Here is a 19,105-nt window from a genome sequence, read left to right as displayed (position 1 = left end):
TGAGACGAACATCTGAAATTCCTCAGAATTAAAACTAAAATTGTGTATGCTGCTTCGCCACAAGATTTTTCATTGTTGTTGTTAATCATTTTTCCCCCACACATTTCAATGGGGGATAAAACAGTCAGGGTAGTTAATCACACTACAGGTCTGTTGCTTTTGCTTTCATCACTGAAGCCTCAATGGGCAAACTGTTATAACTTAATTTAAACTGAAATAATTTGTCCCGGACAAAAACAGCATCCTGTATTTAAGGCTAAAATTTGGCCTGATTTCATCCGTCACTGGCCTTTCAGTGATTCAGTCTGCCTGCCTGCCACCGTCGTCGTCTGGCAAAGCGATGTCCTGTGCAAGTAGGAAGCAACTGGAGGATGACAGGCCGACACATGGAGAGCTAATTATAAACATGTGCCATAGGTAATGTGAGGAAGGCAAGAATTGTGTAATCATGGAACTCTAGTACATACTAATGTAAGTGTCCCTTTCATCATATTCATTGAGGTATGTCAAGATATCATTAATATCCTCCCGGGAACAGAACAGGTACCTCAGTGTAAAATCAGGAAGAATAGCATTGAGAAGTAAAAGAGACTCAATACAATGGTGACATCATAGCAGTCTGAGCCTCGCACTTCAGTGCAAATGAAATGAAAAGTTTAAATATAATTCAGTCTTGAAACGTCTTTTGTTTTGTATTAAATCACATAAAATTTATTTGAAATGATTAGCCCTTTAGGGAGGAGATGTTTAAAAGCAGGAGGAGTGTGTTTGTGTACCCGTGTATTTCTGCGTCCTCGAACAGAGAAAGGGACTCGGCGAAGGGGAGGGGCACGGAGGTGGTCATTCTTAAACATCAGAAAGTCCTGGGAAAAGATGCACTGTCTGGATGTATGTATGAGGGGGTTTAGACAGAGAGTCCCTCTCTGTTCTCAGCAGATATACACGCCCGTGGTCCCTTCCTCTCCCACAGTCCTTGACAGGTAATCACAACGTGAAAAGGAAGCTTTCTCCTGAAGAGTGCAGCAGTTCCAGTCCACTTCATTTGGGAATTAACCTCAAAAATAAAATAAAACAAACCCCATTGGTTTTACACCCAGAGCTCATTCAGATTCACTATTCACACCCGATTCAGATTCCAAAGAATAAATAAATAAAAAGATGATAATCGAAAGGCTGGTTACTGCCACTGCTCATTTGAAAATAGGTATAGGCCACCTGTTCTAACTATATCTAACTGCCTGGATCAAAACAACTCATTTGTATAGATTTGTAATGTTGTTGCTACCTGCTGCATTTATCCCTATAGACTATCCTGTGTTAAGGTATAGTAGGTAAGCTTTGAGATTGACAAAGTGTAGATGGATGGGTACGACCAAGTGTTGACAGACAATTCAGTGTCATTGGCAGGTTTTCGCTGATTGGAATTAACCCACTTAAGGCAGTGACTAGTAAATTCTTCATTTAGGAGAAATGTGATTTGGACTATAACTCACAAATTTTGTAGAAATACAGACAATAAAAATGTCTAGTGTATCTGTATACTAAATTGGTTGAAAATAAGATCACGGATTTGCACTTAAAAATGAAAGACAAAAAAATTGATTAAAGAGCCTGAAATATTTCCCTAAGTGTGATTCCAGCACAGTTTGTCAAGCTAACTGCCGCCAAACTGTGTTTTTAGCCAATGAGGATATTCCAGTGTTCACTCTCTTAACATTAACATGGTTGTTCATGAGAAAATTATCCTAACCTAGCTTCTCTTTACCAAAACGAATGAAAGAAAAGAAAACAGAAAAAGAAAAGGAGTTGAGGTTAACTGGAGATGGTGACTGAGTCAAGGCTGTTGTGGTTTTGGTTCGAGGGGTCTTCCTTCTTCTCTTCTTCTGCTTCTAAGAGTGGGGAGGTGGAGCCATCGCCGTCCAACCTCCCCGCCTCCTCCCGCCGGGCAATTCGTCAGTCACGGCTGGATTTGGGTGGGGCCTGCGCAGTGATGCTGAACACGCAGATGCGCAGGTGTGCGGCGATCTGCAAGCACACGCCTGTGCAGTAGCGCGTCAGGTCCACCAGGGACAGGATCTACACACACACACGCACGCACGCACACACGCACACACACACACACAAACAAACAATAAAGTTAGGCTCCCCATTTTGCCAGAATGTGCTCACCAGATTACAAAAGGCAGAGGAAGACAGTGACTGGTTCTGTCTGAATAACTCAGCTAATGTTATGGTTATAAGTTAGCATTTTAATTAGCATAATACATTCCCCCAATCCAAACCATTCTGGGATCTATACGACTCGTAACTTTTGTAATTATCATTAGGAGGCCCACACACACAAACAAACTACTTGTATACTAAATGTGAGGATGCAGAGACCATAGTCCTAGTGAGTCTTGTTGTCTCATACCCGCTGACCCTTGCCACATAAAGAACCCTTTGTTTATAAAACAGTTCTAAAGCAGTACTACAGTTCTATTCAGACTTGCAGGTTTTTCAGATTTTCAGTTCTTGCAACAGCTCCTACATGTTCTAAAGGAAACTTTGAAAGGGTCTCCTGAGGAGACAAAATGAGGAACCTTCATTCTAAGGGTGTACTGCACAGACCAGTCCACTGTTAACTTAGTTTCATTAAGTCTTGTTGATGGAGCACATTTAGCAATCAATTAGCTTACATACAAACACTGATATATACACATTGAAAGAGTCCTTTTCTGAAGACCAAGGAATTTTTAAATGAAAACAGATATTGGCCATCCTGTTGTGATGGTTTCAGTGGTTATGGTGTCTAAGAGCAACTCACCATAGCGATCCAGAGGACGATGTGCTCGTCAATGAAGCTGTTGAAGTACTGGTTGAGGAAGAGGAGGCCTGGTCCGATGAAGGCCGTGTCAGGGAGGCTGAGCTCACTCTTGGTCATGTGGGCAACCTGTGGAAGAAAGGCAACGTGAGGCACTCATCACAACAGCCCTAGGTGAGCCTACATTATGTTTCCATTTCAAAAAAGGAAGAGAGGGAGAAAGAAAGAAAGAAAAGAAGGAGAGAAAGAAAGAAAGAGCCGAAAGAAAGAACAAAAAAAAGAGTGCAATAAACCAGCACAAATACAGAATATTTGTTGATTATTATTTAAATCAATAGACAATAATCCATGGATAACCCAGAGGAGAGACTGGAATGCAGCTCTCACCACCAGCTTGTTGGAGATCTTGGCGATGACCATCCCGAAGGTGAGGATGTAGAGGCAGGGGTGCAGCTCAAAGAGCTCGCTGGAGGACTTCTTAAAGATGATGAAGGCCAGGGTGAGGATGAGGCCAATATGGAGGCCGGGGGAGAGCACACTGGTGTCCTACAGGAGACAAGTTCACCATTCAGCACCGCTAACGTCCAACAGACGATGAGCACACAAGATATTTAGAGGCGCAGTATTTGATTATTATTCAATACACTTTTTGTCAAATTCAGCACACTTCTCCTCATGGTCTTCTAGCTGTCTGTTCTGTATGTGCGCTCAAAAAAACTAAAAGTGGCTTGGACCGAGCAAATAATGATTCTAGACAATGAATGATGTTGCTTCATGAGCAGTAGATGAATAGGTGTTTGATTGTCTCTAGAGTTCAAACAGGAACAATCTTATGCCAGGATCGAAGGATTGCACCTTTGAGGCAATGGAGTGGATTCTAACCACTTGCATCCATGAATTAAAAACAGGGCAATGGTGAACGTCTATACAATCCAATGTGCATTGACCTGTCATAGTATGAGTGTCCACAACCCCTAAAAAAAAAAAAATCAATAGATAGTGGGGAAAAATGTCTTACGCGACATACCTGAAATGGACTCTGGTTAATACAATCTTAGAGGACTATAACCCTATCAGAAAAAATGCAAGGGTTCTTAAAGTTATCTCATCTTATCAGTTAACAAAACACCCACACACAACACTAGGTGAAAAAAATCACAGTGACCGGCACGCCCCTAGCAGTGATTAAATATTTGCAATACATACAGCCTCACTTTGAAATCAGGCCAGACAAAGGTGACTGAATTGTTCTAAAGTGCGCTAAAAAGGGACACACAAATAACGAACCACTCTTATGGGAAAAAAATACTTAATTTGTCTTCTGAAGGTGAGCCTAGAAACTCTACGTTAAGGTTAAAGCACATTTAGAACTTAAAAAAAACATTCACCTTTCAGTAAGGAACCTCCTGAAGAACTAGACCCAGGAGGGAGCGATTTTAATCTAAGCCACTTAGTAGATCAATCATACCATCTGAGCCTTGCCACATGAAGAACCCTTTGCTTATAAAACAGTTCTAAAGCAGTACTTCAACAGTACTACAGCAGTTCTATTCAGACTTGACCAGTTCTTGCAACAGCTCCTACATGTTCTAAAGGAAACTTTGAAGGGGTCTCCTGAGGAGACAAAATGAGGAACCTTCCTTCTAAGGGTGTACTGCACAGACCAGTCCACTGTTTAGTGAATTGGGCATTGACTAACAGCCACAGAGGAGCAGATTGCTGGGCTGTGCACCTATAGCTGATTCTCCAAGTTGCATACCTACAGTCAATATCGAGCCATTTGCAAAGTAGCAACCTCTCAATTCTTTATTGCGTTCTAACCCAAGAGGACATGATATTATATATGTACAGCTTCTAAGATTATAGAGATAGATACCAAGCTTTTGGTGTGGTCACCAAGCTTTTGGTGAGGTCACTACCTGTGGCCAATTGGTCATGAATAACACAACTGCTGTACTCTTAAAGCTCGTACCCACAACCACAGTGGAGCTGTTTACTGGGCAGGCGTAGTTGTGGACGCATCACAACCACAGTGGAGCTGTTTACTGGGCAGGCGTAGTTGTGGACGCATCACAACCACAGTGGAGCTGTTTACTGGGCAGGCGTAGTTGTGGACGCATCACAACCACAGTGGAGCTGTTTACTGGGCAGGCGTAGTTGTGGACGCATCACAACCACAGTAGAGCTGTTTACTGGGCAGGCGTAGTTGTGGACGCATCACAACCACAGTGGAGCTGTTTACTGGGCAGGCGTAGTTGTGGACGCATCCGGTGCTTACCGCTACTGTGGAGCCGTTCTTGCCCACGCCTCCATTCAGGATGACCTGGAAGTAGTTGTAGCTGGAGAGCAGGAAGCCCCCGATGATTCCCATGATGGGTAAGACGTACATCTTCACGCCGAGCACAGGCAACTAAGCAATGGACATAGATGGAAGGAGACATCAATACAACGGGAGTCATTTGGTTGGGTAAAGGTCTTGAGTGACGAAACTCTAATTAATCTAGAAGTTGCATAACCCAACACATTCTTGAAGCTATGAAGAAATATTTTGATAAGTTGTCTCTTGATTAAAATACAGAAAACTAGCCATCAAATTATTTTTCAGTTTTTTTAAAAATCATACAAGAATACTAAAGATGCTATGCAACCTCCTAGTACTATGCAACCCCCCTCACCCTCCCGTTTCAAAAAGGGAAAAAAAAAACATGGTGGTTGAGGTTATAACAACCGAACACTCAAAAATACTTCACCAGCCTTGTGACCATCATTCCTTTCAGTGAGCAGCTTTGTCACAACAGTACAGGTAGGAAGAGCACGGGCAGCTAAAAGACTGGATCTTAATCTCTACTCCTTCAGGCTGATACTTCTTTGACTAATTTATCACCATTTTGTTCACCCGTACAATAGCCGGGTCATTTCAAAATGGACGACTGCGCAAGCAAGTCTACTGACAGGCCGTGTATCTACTGTACCACTGCAACCACAAGGTGTGGAGGAGTGTGCCACCATTAGCAGAGAATATGCAGGTTTTCATTTCATGCTCGAACTACAACGTTGGATTGTACACTATTTACAAAAGACAGTGACATAATTGGCATAATTCAAATGACGACTTGGTCCTCAAATCCGTTCATATAAAAGCACACGTAGAAACACTATTGTGTGCTCCCTGACAATGACCTTGGTTTTTGTTAGCATTTTGCTTTGTTAGCTGAGCCACAGGATATAAATGATAATGTTTTAATGGACGAGTACAAGTCAAGTCAACCTTTTTTAAGTGTGACAAAAGTGGTGAATGTGGTTCAGATGAACACACACACACACACACACGCTAGATGGCCAGTAGCACAACAACTCGACAACTTTGGTTGCCTAAGGTGGGGGGGGGGGGGGGGGGGGGGTAAAACGTGGGAACACGTTCGCTCCAAGGCATCTCCGCTCTGCACTGGGAAAAGCTCGAGACATGCCAAAGCTTCAAGGGTGGGGTGGGAGCTGACGCTGGGGGTGGCGGTCAGACAACGTACACCGCCGTGTGACACGTTGCCATGGTGACGAATTCCCATATTTACCTTTCACATGCGCTCGTTAAGCCGAGCCTCTGGAAGGGGTGACACAAGACATCCAGTGTCAAGAAACAGGATATCCACGTCAGGAAAGGGAAGTGGGGGCTGTTCTATGTTCTGTGTTCTGTGTTCTAGATGGTGTGTAGACGGTGAAGAAGTCAAAACATTTTATATTATATCTGGACTCGTACCGTGAGCTGCCAGAGTGGCACTCCACCGATGGCTGACATCACATACATGATGGTGATGGCAAGCTGGACTTCGGTGACATCCACCCTGAGGGAAGAAATCTGTGTCACACTTTATGCAAAGGCTCAAACGGCTGGCAAACGGATTTAGCGCCACCTAGGTTTATTTTGGGTCACAGTACATTTCCACAGTTATATTTAGTTTCCACTTTCAAGTCATAAAGGTTTCATTTCTCATACGAGACAAATCAAAAGACAACTCTTTTTTTCCCCCCTCATATAGGAACACCGAATCATGCTGGTGTGAATGCTTAAAACCTGCTAAATGATTCAATCTAATTGTAGTACTGCGTATTATTTACTAAATCTATATATAGAAGACCCAACTCTTCAGAGAGCACTTCCTGTCCTAACTGGCACTTCGACTGGTGCGTAACTTGCAATTACAGCAGTTACATTTCTGCACTTTCTTTCTTTTTTATTTCATTTTGTTATATTTCTTATGTAAAGTAGTATTTATTTATTGTTACACCAGGTTCTATTGCTCGTAGCTTGAATATTCTCTCCCTTGTACGTCGCTTTGGACAAAAGCGTCTGCTAAATGACTAAATGTAAATGTAAATATAGTGTAGGTATTACTTACAGGCCAAACTGCAGCGTGCCGGAGACATAGGTCTGCCAGTGAGCGCAGAAGAACATAAACATGCCCACGAATCCACAGAAGAACATCCAGTTAGGATAATTCCCGATCCCGCAGCAGATGCAGGTTCCCACGGCAACGAACACTACAGAGAGGGGTGGATGGGGAGAGAAAGATAAAAGAAGAGCGGGAGGCAAATATTAAAAGAGATGGGAGAGGGGGGGGGGGGGCCCAGTACAAAAGGGAAAACAAGAGAAACATGAGTGAAACAGGCAGACAGAGAGAGAGAGAGAGAGAGGAAGAGAAAGAGAGAGAGACAAGAACAGAGGGTCAATGGATGTCAACAAGCACTCGAGTCAACAACAAAGCCCTCCCATTAGTGCTGGCGATCATGGGCCTTCTGCTGAGATGATGGGCACTTACTGTGAGCTTAGCTACCCAGACCATAGCGGACTGACAGGACAATGGCCTAGATGTACCACAGATCTCAGCCAGGACAGAGTATGACCTTTGCCTTCATGCCATTGCATAGCTACACGTGCACGTGGTGATAAATAGTTACACAGAGAAATAAGGTGTCCAGAGATATAAATGATATACTGAGAAACCTTGAAACACAGATACGTACACTGTTCACAGAAAATGAGAGAAAATAATCTAATAAATATTAAATATAGATTAAATATGTCTTCCTGTTATTATGTGATATTTAGTGGTAAAAATGCTCTTCGATGTAGCAGTTATATAGTGTTGCGAGGTGCAGGGTGTTTCTTGGTTGTCGAATGAGGACCACACCTGTGGAGACGGCATCGCAGCCGTGGTCAAAGAGCTCCCCCAGAGCAGAGCTGCTGTTGGTCCGCCGGGCCTGCTTCCCATCGATGGCGTCCAGAGACTGGTAGATGAACAGGCCCAACGCACTCAGGATGAAGGCCCACGACGGAGCCTGGAGAGAGCGAGTGAGAGAAGGGAGGAGGGGGGAGAGAGGGGAAGAGACAGGGAGACGGAGGAAGGATGGAAATACAGAGGGAATGAATAGAAGAGAGGGAAAGAAGAAGAGGGAAACAGGAAGTAGAGAGAGAGAGAGAGAGTACCAATAGAGAGAGAAAGAGGATTGAGAGAGACAGAGGGAACAGATTGAGGGAGGAAAGAGAGAGAGAGAGAGAGTGAGGTTGAGAGAGCAAAGGAGAAAAGGATGGAGGGGGAAGATATGGAGAGCAGAGACAGTGAAGGTGGAGAGGAGAGGAGAAGAGATGGAGGGAAGAGGAAAGGGAAGAGAGAGATGGAGGGGAATCAGTTGTGAGTGGGAGATGAGTGAAGATAGGGGGAGGAAAGAGAGGAGAGGATTGGTGGGAGAAGAAGAGGAAGAGGATTCCCTTGAGTACAAAGATAATGCTGAGCAAACGCCAAGAGACAGAAATAAAAGGCTCTGGGGCTCTGAAAATTGTTATTGATATCTGAAAATTGCTATTGTAACTGTTATTGTTTTGGCGCTATATACACATTCAAATTTAATTGAAGAAGGACTTTTTTTTTCGTATGCCGAAAGCAAGCTCTGCACTACAGCCTATTCTGCCAGCCGGTCATTCATCGATGACGAGGATCTTTCCCAAACAAACAGCTGTTGACTCTCATTGGTGCCATGACCTGGATCGGTAGTGAGGTCACGCTAGCCAGCAGATACGGTTTTGTGCAGTGAGATAGCCTCACTCCATGACACCTTAAGAGACGGGCTAGCGACAGATGCTAGCGCCCATGGGTTTTAGCCTCATTGCTAGCACGCCTTCCTCCCATGCCAGAGGTCTCAGGTTAGAGGTTAGAGGCCGGTGCTGGTTGCATTGGGGAGAGGGGAAAAGGGTGATCAGGCTCAAATTCTGCCCAGATGTGGGTCTGCTGTTAGGTGTGTGTGTGCGTGTGTGTGTGAGAGAAAGTGTGTGTGTGAGTGAGAGAGAGCGAGAGTGTGTGTGTGTGTGTGTTCGTGACAGTGTTTTATTTTTTTTATTGTGATTGATTTCACTGAGGTGGATCTTTCTCAAACAAACTGGACATCTGGACATCTCAGATGTGGGTCTGTTTCAGGCAGCTTTTGTGTGTGTGTGTGTGTGTGTGTGTTTTTGTGATTGATCCCACACCACCAGCCAGCCCTTTTAATAAACAAACCCTTTTTTCCAAACCCATGACCCAGTTAACGCTGGCCTCAAAGCAGGGCCCAGAGGTGGACAGCTGTCAACAGGCTAACTGAAGTGTGTCTGTCTGTCTGTCTGTCTGTCTGTCTGTCTGTCTGTCTGTCTGTCTGTCTGTCTGTCTGTCTGTCTGTCTGTCTGTCTGTCTGTCTGTCTGTCTGTCTGCCTGCCTGCCTGTCTGCCTGTCTGCCTGTCTGCCTGTCTGCCTGTCTGTCATCATGTTGATGATCCCAATCAACGTTCTGCTCTCTGGATTAAGGCCGACACGTATCAGATTAAAACTCCAATATAATCTGAATTTGGCACAGGTCCGGCCCTGATCTGGCACATGTCTATAGCAGATCACAGCCAGATGTGTGCCAGAACACAGCCAGATGTGTGCCAGAACACAGGCAGATCCTCTGAGGCCTGATTTTATGCCTAATGGCTTAGCATATGGTTTATAGACAGATTCTGAGTTGCATTTTTAACATAGAGGAGTGAACCACAAAAACCATGCAAGCAAATTCACAAACTGCCCTAACATGAATTACCGGTAATGAATAACACATGTGTTTGTTATCGAAGTTTGTTTTTTCCAAAGGACAGAAAAGAGCTTCAGTCACTCTTACAGGAAAACAACGCTGGGCCTCCAGGTCCTTCTGTTCAGGCTAAATTTGGCCACCAATAAACAAGACCCACTGAATATGTATCTCTGTCCAGGACCAGGTTAAATCCTTGCCACGGACAGTGGCCCTGGAGGTGTCCAAAGACTGCCTGGGTGAAACTGGTCAGATAACTTTTAGGCGTCACATCCTCCTCAGGTGTCTCACCGCCCAATAACAACTCCATGACTGCACTGCTGCCAGAGACTGTCCTGACCTGGAGACTGTCAGTCAGACTAATTCAACTGCAAGGGTCCTATATGCCTCGCTGGCCTGGTTCAAGTCTGTGATGGCAATACATGAGGTTATTTATGTTCCAATTCTGAGGAATAATGTCTGTAACCCAAGTCATTCAAATGCATAGACCTCATATTTCCAATCTTTACCGAACACTGTGATGACTCTACATTGATGCAGTGCAAATCTTCACTTCTGACTATTCCATAGTTCCATAGCTGAAGACTGTGAAAACCCAGACAAGAAGTGTTTCTGATCTCCATTTAATGACTCAGCAATTCCTGGCCGTATGCATAAAAAAAAAGATAAGCAGTGTCCAGAATATCCAGTGGACACGTTGACAAATAAACATGCTACAAACTAATAAATACAAACCCCTCTTGCATGCAAATGGAGAATAAAATACCATTAAGAAGGAAGTGATAGGAGGTGTACCCAACAGGTATCTTCAGTGCAAAGTTAACACCGCCAGATTACTGTGCAGAGTGAAGTACAAACTCTCTGATGTGACACGTGGTCAGCTGAACTTCTGTGGGAAGGGCTGTCATATCTTTTACAGTTTTTCAGTTAACATTATTCAGATAACCCAGACACTCTGGGCTTGTGAGATACTCAGGTCTTCAATCGTCTTGGCTACAGGCAGCATGACAACTCACCAGGACACTCTATGAGTCTAAGAAACATGATTGTGGATCAGTGAATCCACTGGCTGTTTTGTAAGGATTGGGGGGGGGGGGGGGGGTCATAGTTTACTAAAACGAGAACACTGTATGTGCAGGACAGTGCAATGTGTGTGTGTGTGTGTGTGTGTGTGTGTGTGTGTGTGTGTGTGTGTGTGTGGTAAGCACACAGTTACTCAAACTACAAGCAGAGTCAGGCTTTGCGTGTATACAGGTTGCAAAGGCTGACTTTTGTGTAACCATGTCTTTGTATAGGTGAGTGCATGTGTGTTGTAGGATGTGAATGTATGATTGTATGAATGAGAGTGTAGTGTGTAGAGATGTGTGTGTGTGAGTGTGTGTCTGTGCGTATCATTATGAGCCTTTGCAGAAAGTGTAGTGTGCGTATGTGTGTGTGTGTGTGTGTGTGTGTGTTGAGGGGCTGTGTTGCAGGCAACCCGGTTGTGTTTGACGAAAAGTGTAAAGCGTATATGGGATTAGAATTGCGGACTGTACCTTTAAGAGGCATGCTAGTGACTTGACGCTAGAACTCATGGCCTTTGGTCTACTTGGTAGCGTGTCCATGTCCAATGAATCAGGCTGCAGGTTCAAGGCTAGTGCTGGACTGTGGGTTTCACAATGCTAATAATGCTAACATTGTCATTAGCACTCCTTCAAGGCACTGGCTTTTCATCCACAGCAGATCCTGGGACACATGTGAAGCTTTTGCCTTACAGGTAACAGCACTGGTGCAGCACAGCAACAACCTCAAGAGGATAGTTTAGTGTTCTCTCTGTGTGTATGTAAATCAAAAGACAACTATTTATAGCAAGCATTTACCCCATGCACATAGAGATGATTTTCAACCTCCACCAGTAAAAGATCATTTTACAAGACACAAATCACTACCATTTCAGCATGTGCACTGTGCACTCCAAGGTTAAATTAAAGATGCAGTATTATTTTGATAAATAAAAAGATAAAGTGAATGAACCTGATAAATGGTGCTATTATTTGGCAGGGTTATGATTAGCAAACATCCTACTAAAAGCATCCAGTGCAATTCCTGTGGGGACTGGTCACCCTTTGCCCTACTTCTGTCTTGCTGACTTGAAATCTCAACACAGCACCGATTGTTTCCACTGACAAGGCCCAGATAATGTGGAGCCAAACATCTCTAGATGGATAGCAGTTAAAGCTGGCCCAGTTCTGGCCCCGTCCTGGCCCACACCTAGCCAGACCACAGCCAGAAGCTATTAAACGGGCCTCTTCCGAATCAGTTCAATCGCAACAGTTGAGACTATAACCTGTGCGTCCATCACGGATTGTGTACATTTATGACCGGGCACTGGAATCTGGACTTTGAGCTGGTCAATTTGACTCATCAGCCCTTGGCAAGAGGTGAAAGTGCAAAGCCACACTCCCCTGTGCTCTGCATTGACTGACATTTATCGGTTAGAGGGTTATGTCACAGTCGCAGTTAAGAGCATTTACTAAGCCACTGTAAATTATGTTTTATGTTTACTGTGTCCTCTTTGGTTTTAGTGAACTATGTTAACTAACTACTCAGTAGCCTGCCTGCCTGCCTGCCTGTCTGTCTGTTTACCTAAATAACAAACTGCTGGTAGGCCTATAGGCCAAATGCCTTCAGTTTGCATCTGTTCTTAGCAATGTTTTTGATCTGTCAGCAGACCTAGATGCTTAATCAACACAAATAAACGAGGTCGAGTGACTTCAAGGAAGTTGCATTAGCAGACTGTCCAACACTAACAAGTATTCAGTCTGTGGCCAAGGAAACATCCACGATTTCACTGTTGATAGCAACCGAATTGTGGCAGTGTGTTGATGTAACTTAGCTCAGGCTACGACACAGCCACCGTTACATGTTAACACTGTGCACAAGAAACAGTATCTTAAAATGGAAATTACACAACGTCCATATGTATACAGTTGTGTAAGCCATCTAGGGAAAGAACCATTAACGACAAGTAGCTAGGACCTTGATTAGGAAATGTTCCTATTCAATGACAGAAATCATGTAACAGACTGTACTGTCCCGGTTACCACAAACAAAACGGAAGCCGAGTGTGTTGTATCGGTGGTTACATTGTGGTAAACAACCGCTGCGACCGCAAGTGTGGAAATGAATACACAACTCGAGGAAAACACCGTCCTCTGTATGACGGATAGCACGACCTCCCTCACTCACAGAAAGTTTTACGAGGTCGCTGCTCAAAACTCACCTCTTCGGTTGCAGAAGGGCAGTAGTACACCAAAATAACAGTTGTGACAATATTCACTACGAGTCCGATGATGGTCAGCGTGTTGGGCGCAACCCATGTCGGAATCTGCTGGACTAACCAGTTCCAGTACACTTGGCACGGCGGTTCGAATAAGGAGCGACCGGAGGCACTGTATTTGTGCTCTTCGAGACGTTTAAGCTGTGCGGGTGACAGCGGCTCCGGCCACAAGCAATGTGGCATTGTTGCTAGTCTCAGCGGTGCTCCCTCAATTTGAGCCCAGGGAGGCGACGAAGGTTCAGGCACGACCCGGGAGGTTGAATATCCTCGCGTCCACCCAGACGAGACGCACACATGCGGCTAACTATGTCAGAAAAGTCATTTTGGAGAGCGGAACCATCTGCCGTCCCCTGCCTTACTGCTTCAGAGCTTCAATGTGGCAAGAGCAGGAAACTCGAGCTCCGGAAGGGAATCCAGGCGGGAAATTTAAAAGACAAGTTGGGTTTTGGCCACCTGAGGCAGGCTACTATCTACTTTTCCACGACAGTACTGACAATTTCAATGTTGGTGCACTCTCCTTGTTGATTTCAACAAATAAAATTCACAATAACCTTTATGTCACTTAAATGTAACATTACATATAATAATAATATATATAATTTATATATATATATGTACGTATGTGTGTATGTATTTCTGTACCCTATACATTTTACATTTAATAACTTTTATAAATCTAACACAATAAAAACAAACTATAACATGCGAAATAAAAAATATAAATATAATGTAAAATATAACATAAATGCCCTACAGTGTGATATGAACTTAGGGGTAAAGGTAAATTCAGTCACAACCATCTGAGGTTTTGGTCTATGGACAGTAGTTGACATGCAGGGGTGTGTAAGGATGCAGATGCACCCAGGCCCAGTTTTAGAAAAAATTAAATGGTATGGCATGAATCATATGGGTTTTACTTTTGGCCTTGGCTCACAGTAAGGTTCATGGTTGATGTTAAGATTTTATATTGTTTTTAAGGCTATGAATGGTCTAGTTACAGACAATATTTCTTATGTGCTGACCCCTTACACTATATCAAGGACTTTAAGGTCCTACATTGAGCTTTTACTGGTTTTACCTTGGTCTAATTTTAAATCAAAGGGTGGTCGAGCTTTTACTGTCATTGGTCCGAAATTATGGAATAGTATAGTTATGATTAGGCAACTACTACCTAACTAGAGGATTTCATGCTCTGTATTTTCTCTTCCATTTAAATTGGTTAAATGGTTTATTTGAAAAAGTTAACAATTGAAACACATTTCTTATATTGGAAAGACTTTATTGTCTAAACAGTCAAACTTTGCTTTTGACATGTAGCTCTGGGGGGAGATTTGAGAGATTTAAAGTGAGCCTCTTTTTGTATGCCTCTGCTTGAACGTAACTGGGATTTATGATAAAATAATCAGAATCAGAATCAGAATCAGAATCAGAATGGGATTTATTGCCAAGTAGGTTTACACCTACTTGGAATTTTTTCTGGTGTGAAGGTGCATACAGTAAACATAAAACATAAAAACATAGAAACACAATAAGTACTACACATAACATAAAATCACAAATAAGTACTACACATAAGAAAAGTACTACACATAAGAACCAAAAAACACAATATATACGATACAAATATATAAACAATGAATATAAAAAAAAGTGGAAAGTAGAGTGCAAAAAGCAAAACAGGAGTGCAATGTGGATGAGCAATGTGCAATGTAATGTGTGTTAATGTAACACAGACTTAGGGTGTGGGGGTGGGATAAGAGTCCAGGTCAGGTGGGGGTCCCGGGCCTTGTTAATAAGGCCAACTGCAGCCGGGAAGAAGCTGGTTTTGTGGCGTGAGGTTTTGGACCTGATGGACCGCATCCTCCTGCCGGAGGGAAGAACCTCAAAGAGTTTGTGACCCGGGTGGGAGGGATCGGCCACAATCTTACCTGCCCGCCTCAGGGTCCTAGAGGCGAACAGGTCCTGAAGAGATGGAAGATTGCAGCCAATCACCTTCTCGGCAGAACGGATGATACGCTGCAGTCTGCCTTTGTCATTGGCAGTGGCAGCAGCGTACCAGACGGTGATGGAGGAGGTGAGGATGGACTCGATGATGCAGGTGTAGAAGTGCACCCTCATTGCCTTTGGCAGGTTGAACTTCTTCAGCTGCCGCAGGAAGTACATCCTCTGTTGAGCTCTTTTGGTGAGGGAGCTGATGTTCAGCTCCCACTTGAGGTCCTGGGAGATGATGGTGCCCAGAAAGCGGAAGGACTCCGCAGTGTCGACTGGGGAGTCTCTCAGGGTGATGGGGGTGGGTGGGGCTGGGTTCTTTCTAAAGTCTACAACCATCTCCACTGTTTTCAGAGCATTTAGCTCCAGGTTGTTCTGGCCACACCAGGTCACCAGATGGTCAATCTCCAATCTCTCTCTAACTGGCATGCAGTGAGCGTGTTGTGTGCTCCGGATTGGAAGGCCGAGCGGCTTCCAGAGACCAAGATAGAGCCACTGACAGCTGAGGCCAGGCAGGCCATGGAGAAGCTGTGGCAGCGGAGCTGCGGGCGGCTGGACCAGAATCAACAGGACCAGTTACGAGAGCTTCTGGGCCAGTTCACCAACATGATTTCCTGCCCCAGATGAAGGCTGCACTGGCACCAGCCTGGTCCAGCATGATATGATAATACCGGAGAACCACGCCCCATCCGCCTCCTCCCCCGCAGCCAAGCCGCTTGCCAAGCAGGCAGCAGCAGAGCCGAAGATGCAGGGAATGGCGGAAGCAGGAGGCGGGTGTCATTGAGCCCTGCAGCAGCGCATGGGCAGAGGAGCAATGTATCAGTGTCTGCCCCTGGTCTTCTGGGTGTACTGGATAGCAGTACAGGAGTCGACCAAGAGCACCCCTGAGCCCCCCCCCCCCCTCCCCCCTGGACCTGGTGTTTGGACCCCCCCCCCAGAGAGCCGGAGGTGGAGAGCGAGCCCAGACAGGACCACTAAGGTGAGCGAGGCAGGGGCTTGCCAGAAGCGAGCCTACGATGCCCGGTGAAACAAATGCACGTACACACACCGGCTGGCCCCTTTCTAGACCCTGAAGGTTATACATTCAACATGCAACGCTGACCTTTAACCCCCCACACAGACCGGCTGGCCCCTAACTAGCCCCTGGCTCGCCCCGAGCGTGAGGATGACTGTGAAACTGCAGGCGCAGCACCATTGGGGGTGTTGAAGTGCAATGACGTTGAAGTGAAGGTTTTTTTTAAATGCAGTTACAACAATGGCGGCAGTGCTAGAGCTAAACTAAGTGATACAAACCGCTGTAGCAACGCTAGCAAACATCGAAGAGTTGACGCTGGAGCAAGAAGAATGTGTAAATGTATTCATTATGGGCAAAGACATTGTTTATTTACCGCCTACGGCTTTGGAAAAAGGCTAATATATCACCTTGCACCCTTAGAAGCGAAGTAAAAGGACAGAAATCCGATAGTGGTTAAAGGCTGGGCCAATGGTTTCAAAATGAATCCAAAGCCTGTTAGGATGCAATGACTGGAAACAATCCCCAGTGGAGCGAAGCCAGACCCTGTCTATTCACAAACTGAATTTGGGTCTGGTTGTACCAGGCTAGTATTCAGTCATATAAAAGAAGAAAACCATTGACGGACAATGTTATATGTATGTTTTACAGTAGGCCACATGTCAGCTCCACAATCCATCTGGCACTCAGTCAGTTAGAGAGTAGATGTGTATCACATTCACTGCAACAGTTTTATTGTCCAATAACTAAATAAATACATAAATGAATAGATTGCTCTATTGGGTCCTTAAAGAGTGGTTGGCTAATTTTGTGCAGCAGACTGTGGAGTCCCAACAACAGAAACTCAGAGGATTTCAAAGTTATTGCACACAATGAGAGAAGAGTGTGTCCTCATTCTAAAAACTGATTTATCTTTCAGGCCTGTCTGCGTGTGGGGTTGTCAGTGGTTCAGGGTTGCGCACAGTGTTATGTTGTGTACAGTAAATTAGTCTACACTTAGTCTGAAACACACTTTTATTTGTCATCTTTTTTATGTGCATGGAACAAGTTCATCATGAGTGTAACGGGAGGTTAATGATTTCCCTTATTACGCTCACTTCTATGCTAATGGAATGATGCCTATATTATCTATAGTATGTAAGGTCTAGTCTGATTAGTTGGGTGTTACGGCTTATTGTTTTACACCTTGACCTTAATGAATGGATAGATGATAACATTTTTGCATTGATCTGGGTAAATTCTGTAGCTTATTGCACTCATTAATTTTAAAATGAATCATTAAGCCTAGTTTGTGCTGTATACTCAGGAGTTCCAGGTTATAAAATTATAATAATCAGCGCTAGGGCTGGATAACTTATCATTTGCTGGGCAAGGGTTAGCGATGCTCCACAACTGCTGTGCAATCATACTTTCTTGCGCAAATGCATCTCTAGTTCTATCTACTGTCGCAAGTAGTACAGAATGCATAATCTTTGGGTAATCTTGCACCCACATTGACAGTGGGGTCGAGACGCCCTGGCAACATGTATGACGAATTTGATTCACACAGTGTTTATCACATGATCGTTTTATGCACAATCAAATCATAATACAATAATTCAATAACAACAAAATAGTGAAAGAAAGAGTTATACATTATATTCCGCCACATATGGAAAGTTTATTGAAGTCATTGCAGGAAATTATATAAATCCAGGGATTGAAAACATGCAACGCTGACCTATCACCCCCCAGCCTTCATTTAATTTAATTTTTTTTTAAATAACAGGACCATCCTTCAGGCAAAGGACAGTAGATGCATGCAGTGTGATACAACTGTCAGTAAACATAACCATAACTTGTATCCATGTATTGTAAGTGCACAGACTAAAACACCACAAGATAGCCCATTTCAATCACTCCAAATAATCACTATGACTGTCACTCATCAAATCATCACTGCTCTGCACACTCCTCATTTCATCACAGTACTTTAGCAATACATTCTGTGCTTACTATGATAAAATATGTATTTGTGATGCCTCTGTTACCACTACCGACACATTCAGTGCCCAACTCTGCGGACAGAGAAGAAGAAAAACAATTTCCGGTCTGTAGATCCCACACATTTGTACCCTGATCCACCTCCAGCATCCAGCAAAAAGGTAATAAATAATACGCTTACACATACTGAATATATTTTTTTCTCCAGTGCTAACTTCAGACTATAGCCAAAACCACTGGTGACATGCATTTGAGTTCTGCAAGAAGATATTTTCAAAGTAACCTTTTTTTAGTGAGGGAAAGCAGTGTGTACACTTAGTTATATTTGGCTTTTCTATATGTGCCTAACTATGAAAATATCTGTACACAGCATTCCATTCTCCACATTCGTAACCCAACCCTACCCACCCCCTCCTCCCCCCTCAACCGCCCCCTCACCCCCAGACACCGCCAAGTAGCTGAGGATAAACTTGGTTCGGTCACAGGTTATGGCTATGAGCGGCACTCAGGGGGAATTGTCTTGTCAGTTGGACGCCTGCTCTTGTTTTGTCTCGTTCATGTACTTGTCAATCAGGTGTAGGGGCACTCCCCTCTTCATGAGCTCCATAAAGGTGTACCCGCCTGGAGGGGGGAGGGGGGGTGGGGGTGTGGGGGGGGGGACAGAGAGAGAGAAGCACGTTCAGAAGCAGGTTGTCGATGGTCGGAGGCTTAGAAGGGGAGTTATTGTCTTTGTCTGAGGGAGGTTTATTGAGTAGGGGAGATCGATTTCAAAGAATGTGAGAGACAGAACGAGCGAGAAAGAGATAGAGATACAGAGAGAGAAGAAAGAGGAGATAGAGAGAGAAAAGAAAGAGATAGAGAAAAATACGAGACAGACAGAGAAATAGAATGTTTAGACAGCGTATGA

General features: G+C 44.2%; 2 protein-coding genes across 2 annotated transcripts in view; both read right to left on the bottom strand.

The window, feature by feature from the left end:
- Positions 1 to 683: 683 nt before the first annotated feature.
- On the bottom strand, positions 684 to 13,640 carry chpt1 (choline phosphotransferase 1). Its single transcript, XM_031582318.2, has 8 exons — positions 13,158 to 13,640; positions 7,990 to 8,137; positions 7,198 to 7,339; positions 6,558 to 6,642; positions 5,082 to 5,213; positions 3,191 to 3,349; positions 2,807 to 2,932; positions 684 to 2,076 (listed from the first exon to the last, which is right to left on the bottom strand). Exons 1-8 carry the CDS (start codon positions 13,395 to 13,397, stop codon positions 1,954 to 1,956), a joined length of 1,155 nt encoding a protein of 384 aa, XP_031438178.1. The 5' UTR covers positions 13,398 to 13,640; the 3' UTR covers positions 684 to 1,953.
- A 4,966-nt stretch (positions 13,641 to 18,606) lies between these two features.
- mybpc1 (myosin binding protein C1) overlaps positions 18,607 to 19,105 on the bottom strand; it is a 43,193-nt gene continuing 42,694 nt past the window's right edge. Inside the window, exon 33 of the mRNA XM_042710141.1 lies at positions 18,607 to 18,819. Coding sequence (XP_042566075.1) covers positions 18,722 to 18,819 — 98 coding nt within the window. The 3' untranslated portion in view covers positions 18,607 to 18,721. The remainder of the gene's footprint in view (positions 18,820 to 19,105) is intronic.

This window comes from Clupea harengus, chromosome 16, assembly GCF_900700415.2.
Source record: "Clupea harengus chromosome 16, Ch_v2.0.2, whole genome shotgun sequence".
NCBI lineage: Eukaryota > Metazoa > Chordata > Actinopteri > Clupeiformes > Clupeidae > Clupea > Clupea harengus.
Note: the sequence above shows the minus strand (reverse complement) of the source record. Positions and strands in the feature narration are given on the sequence as shown.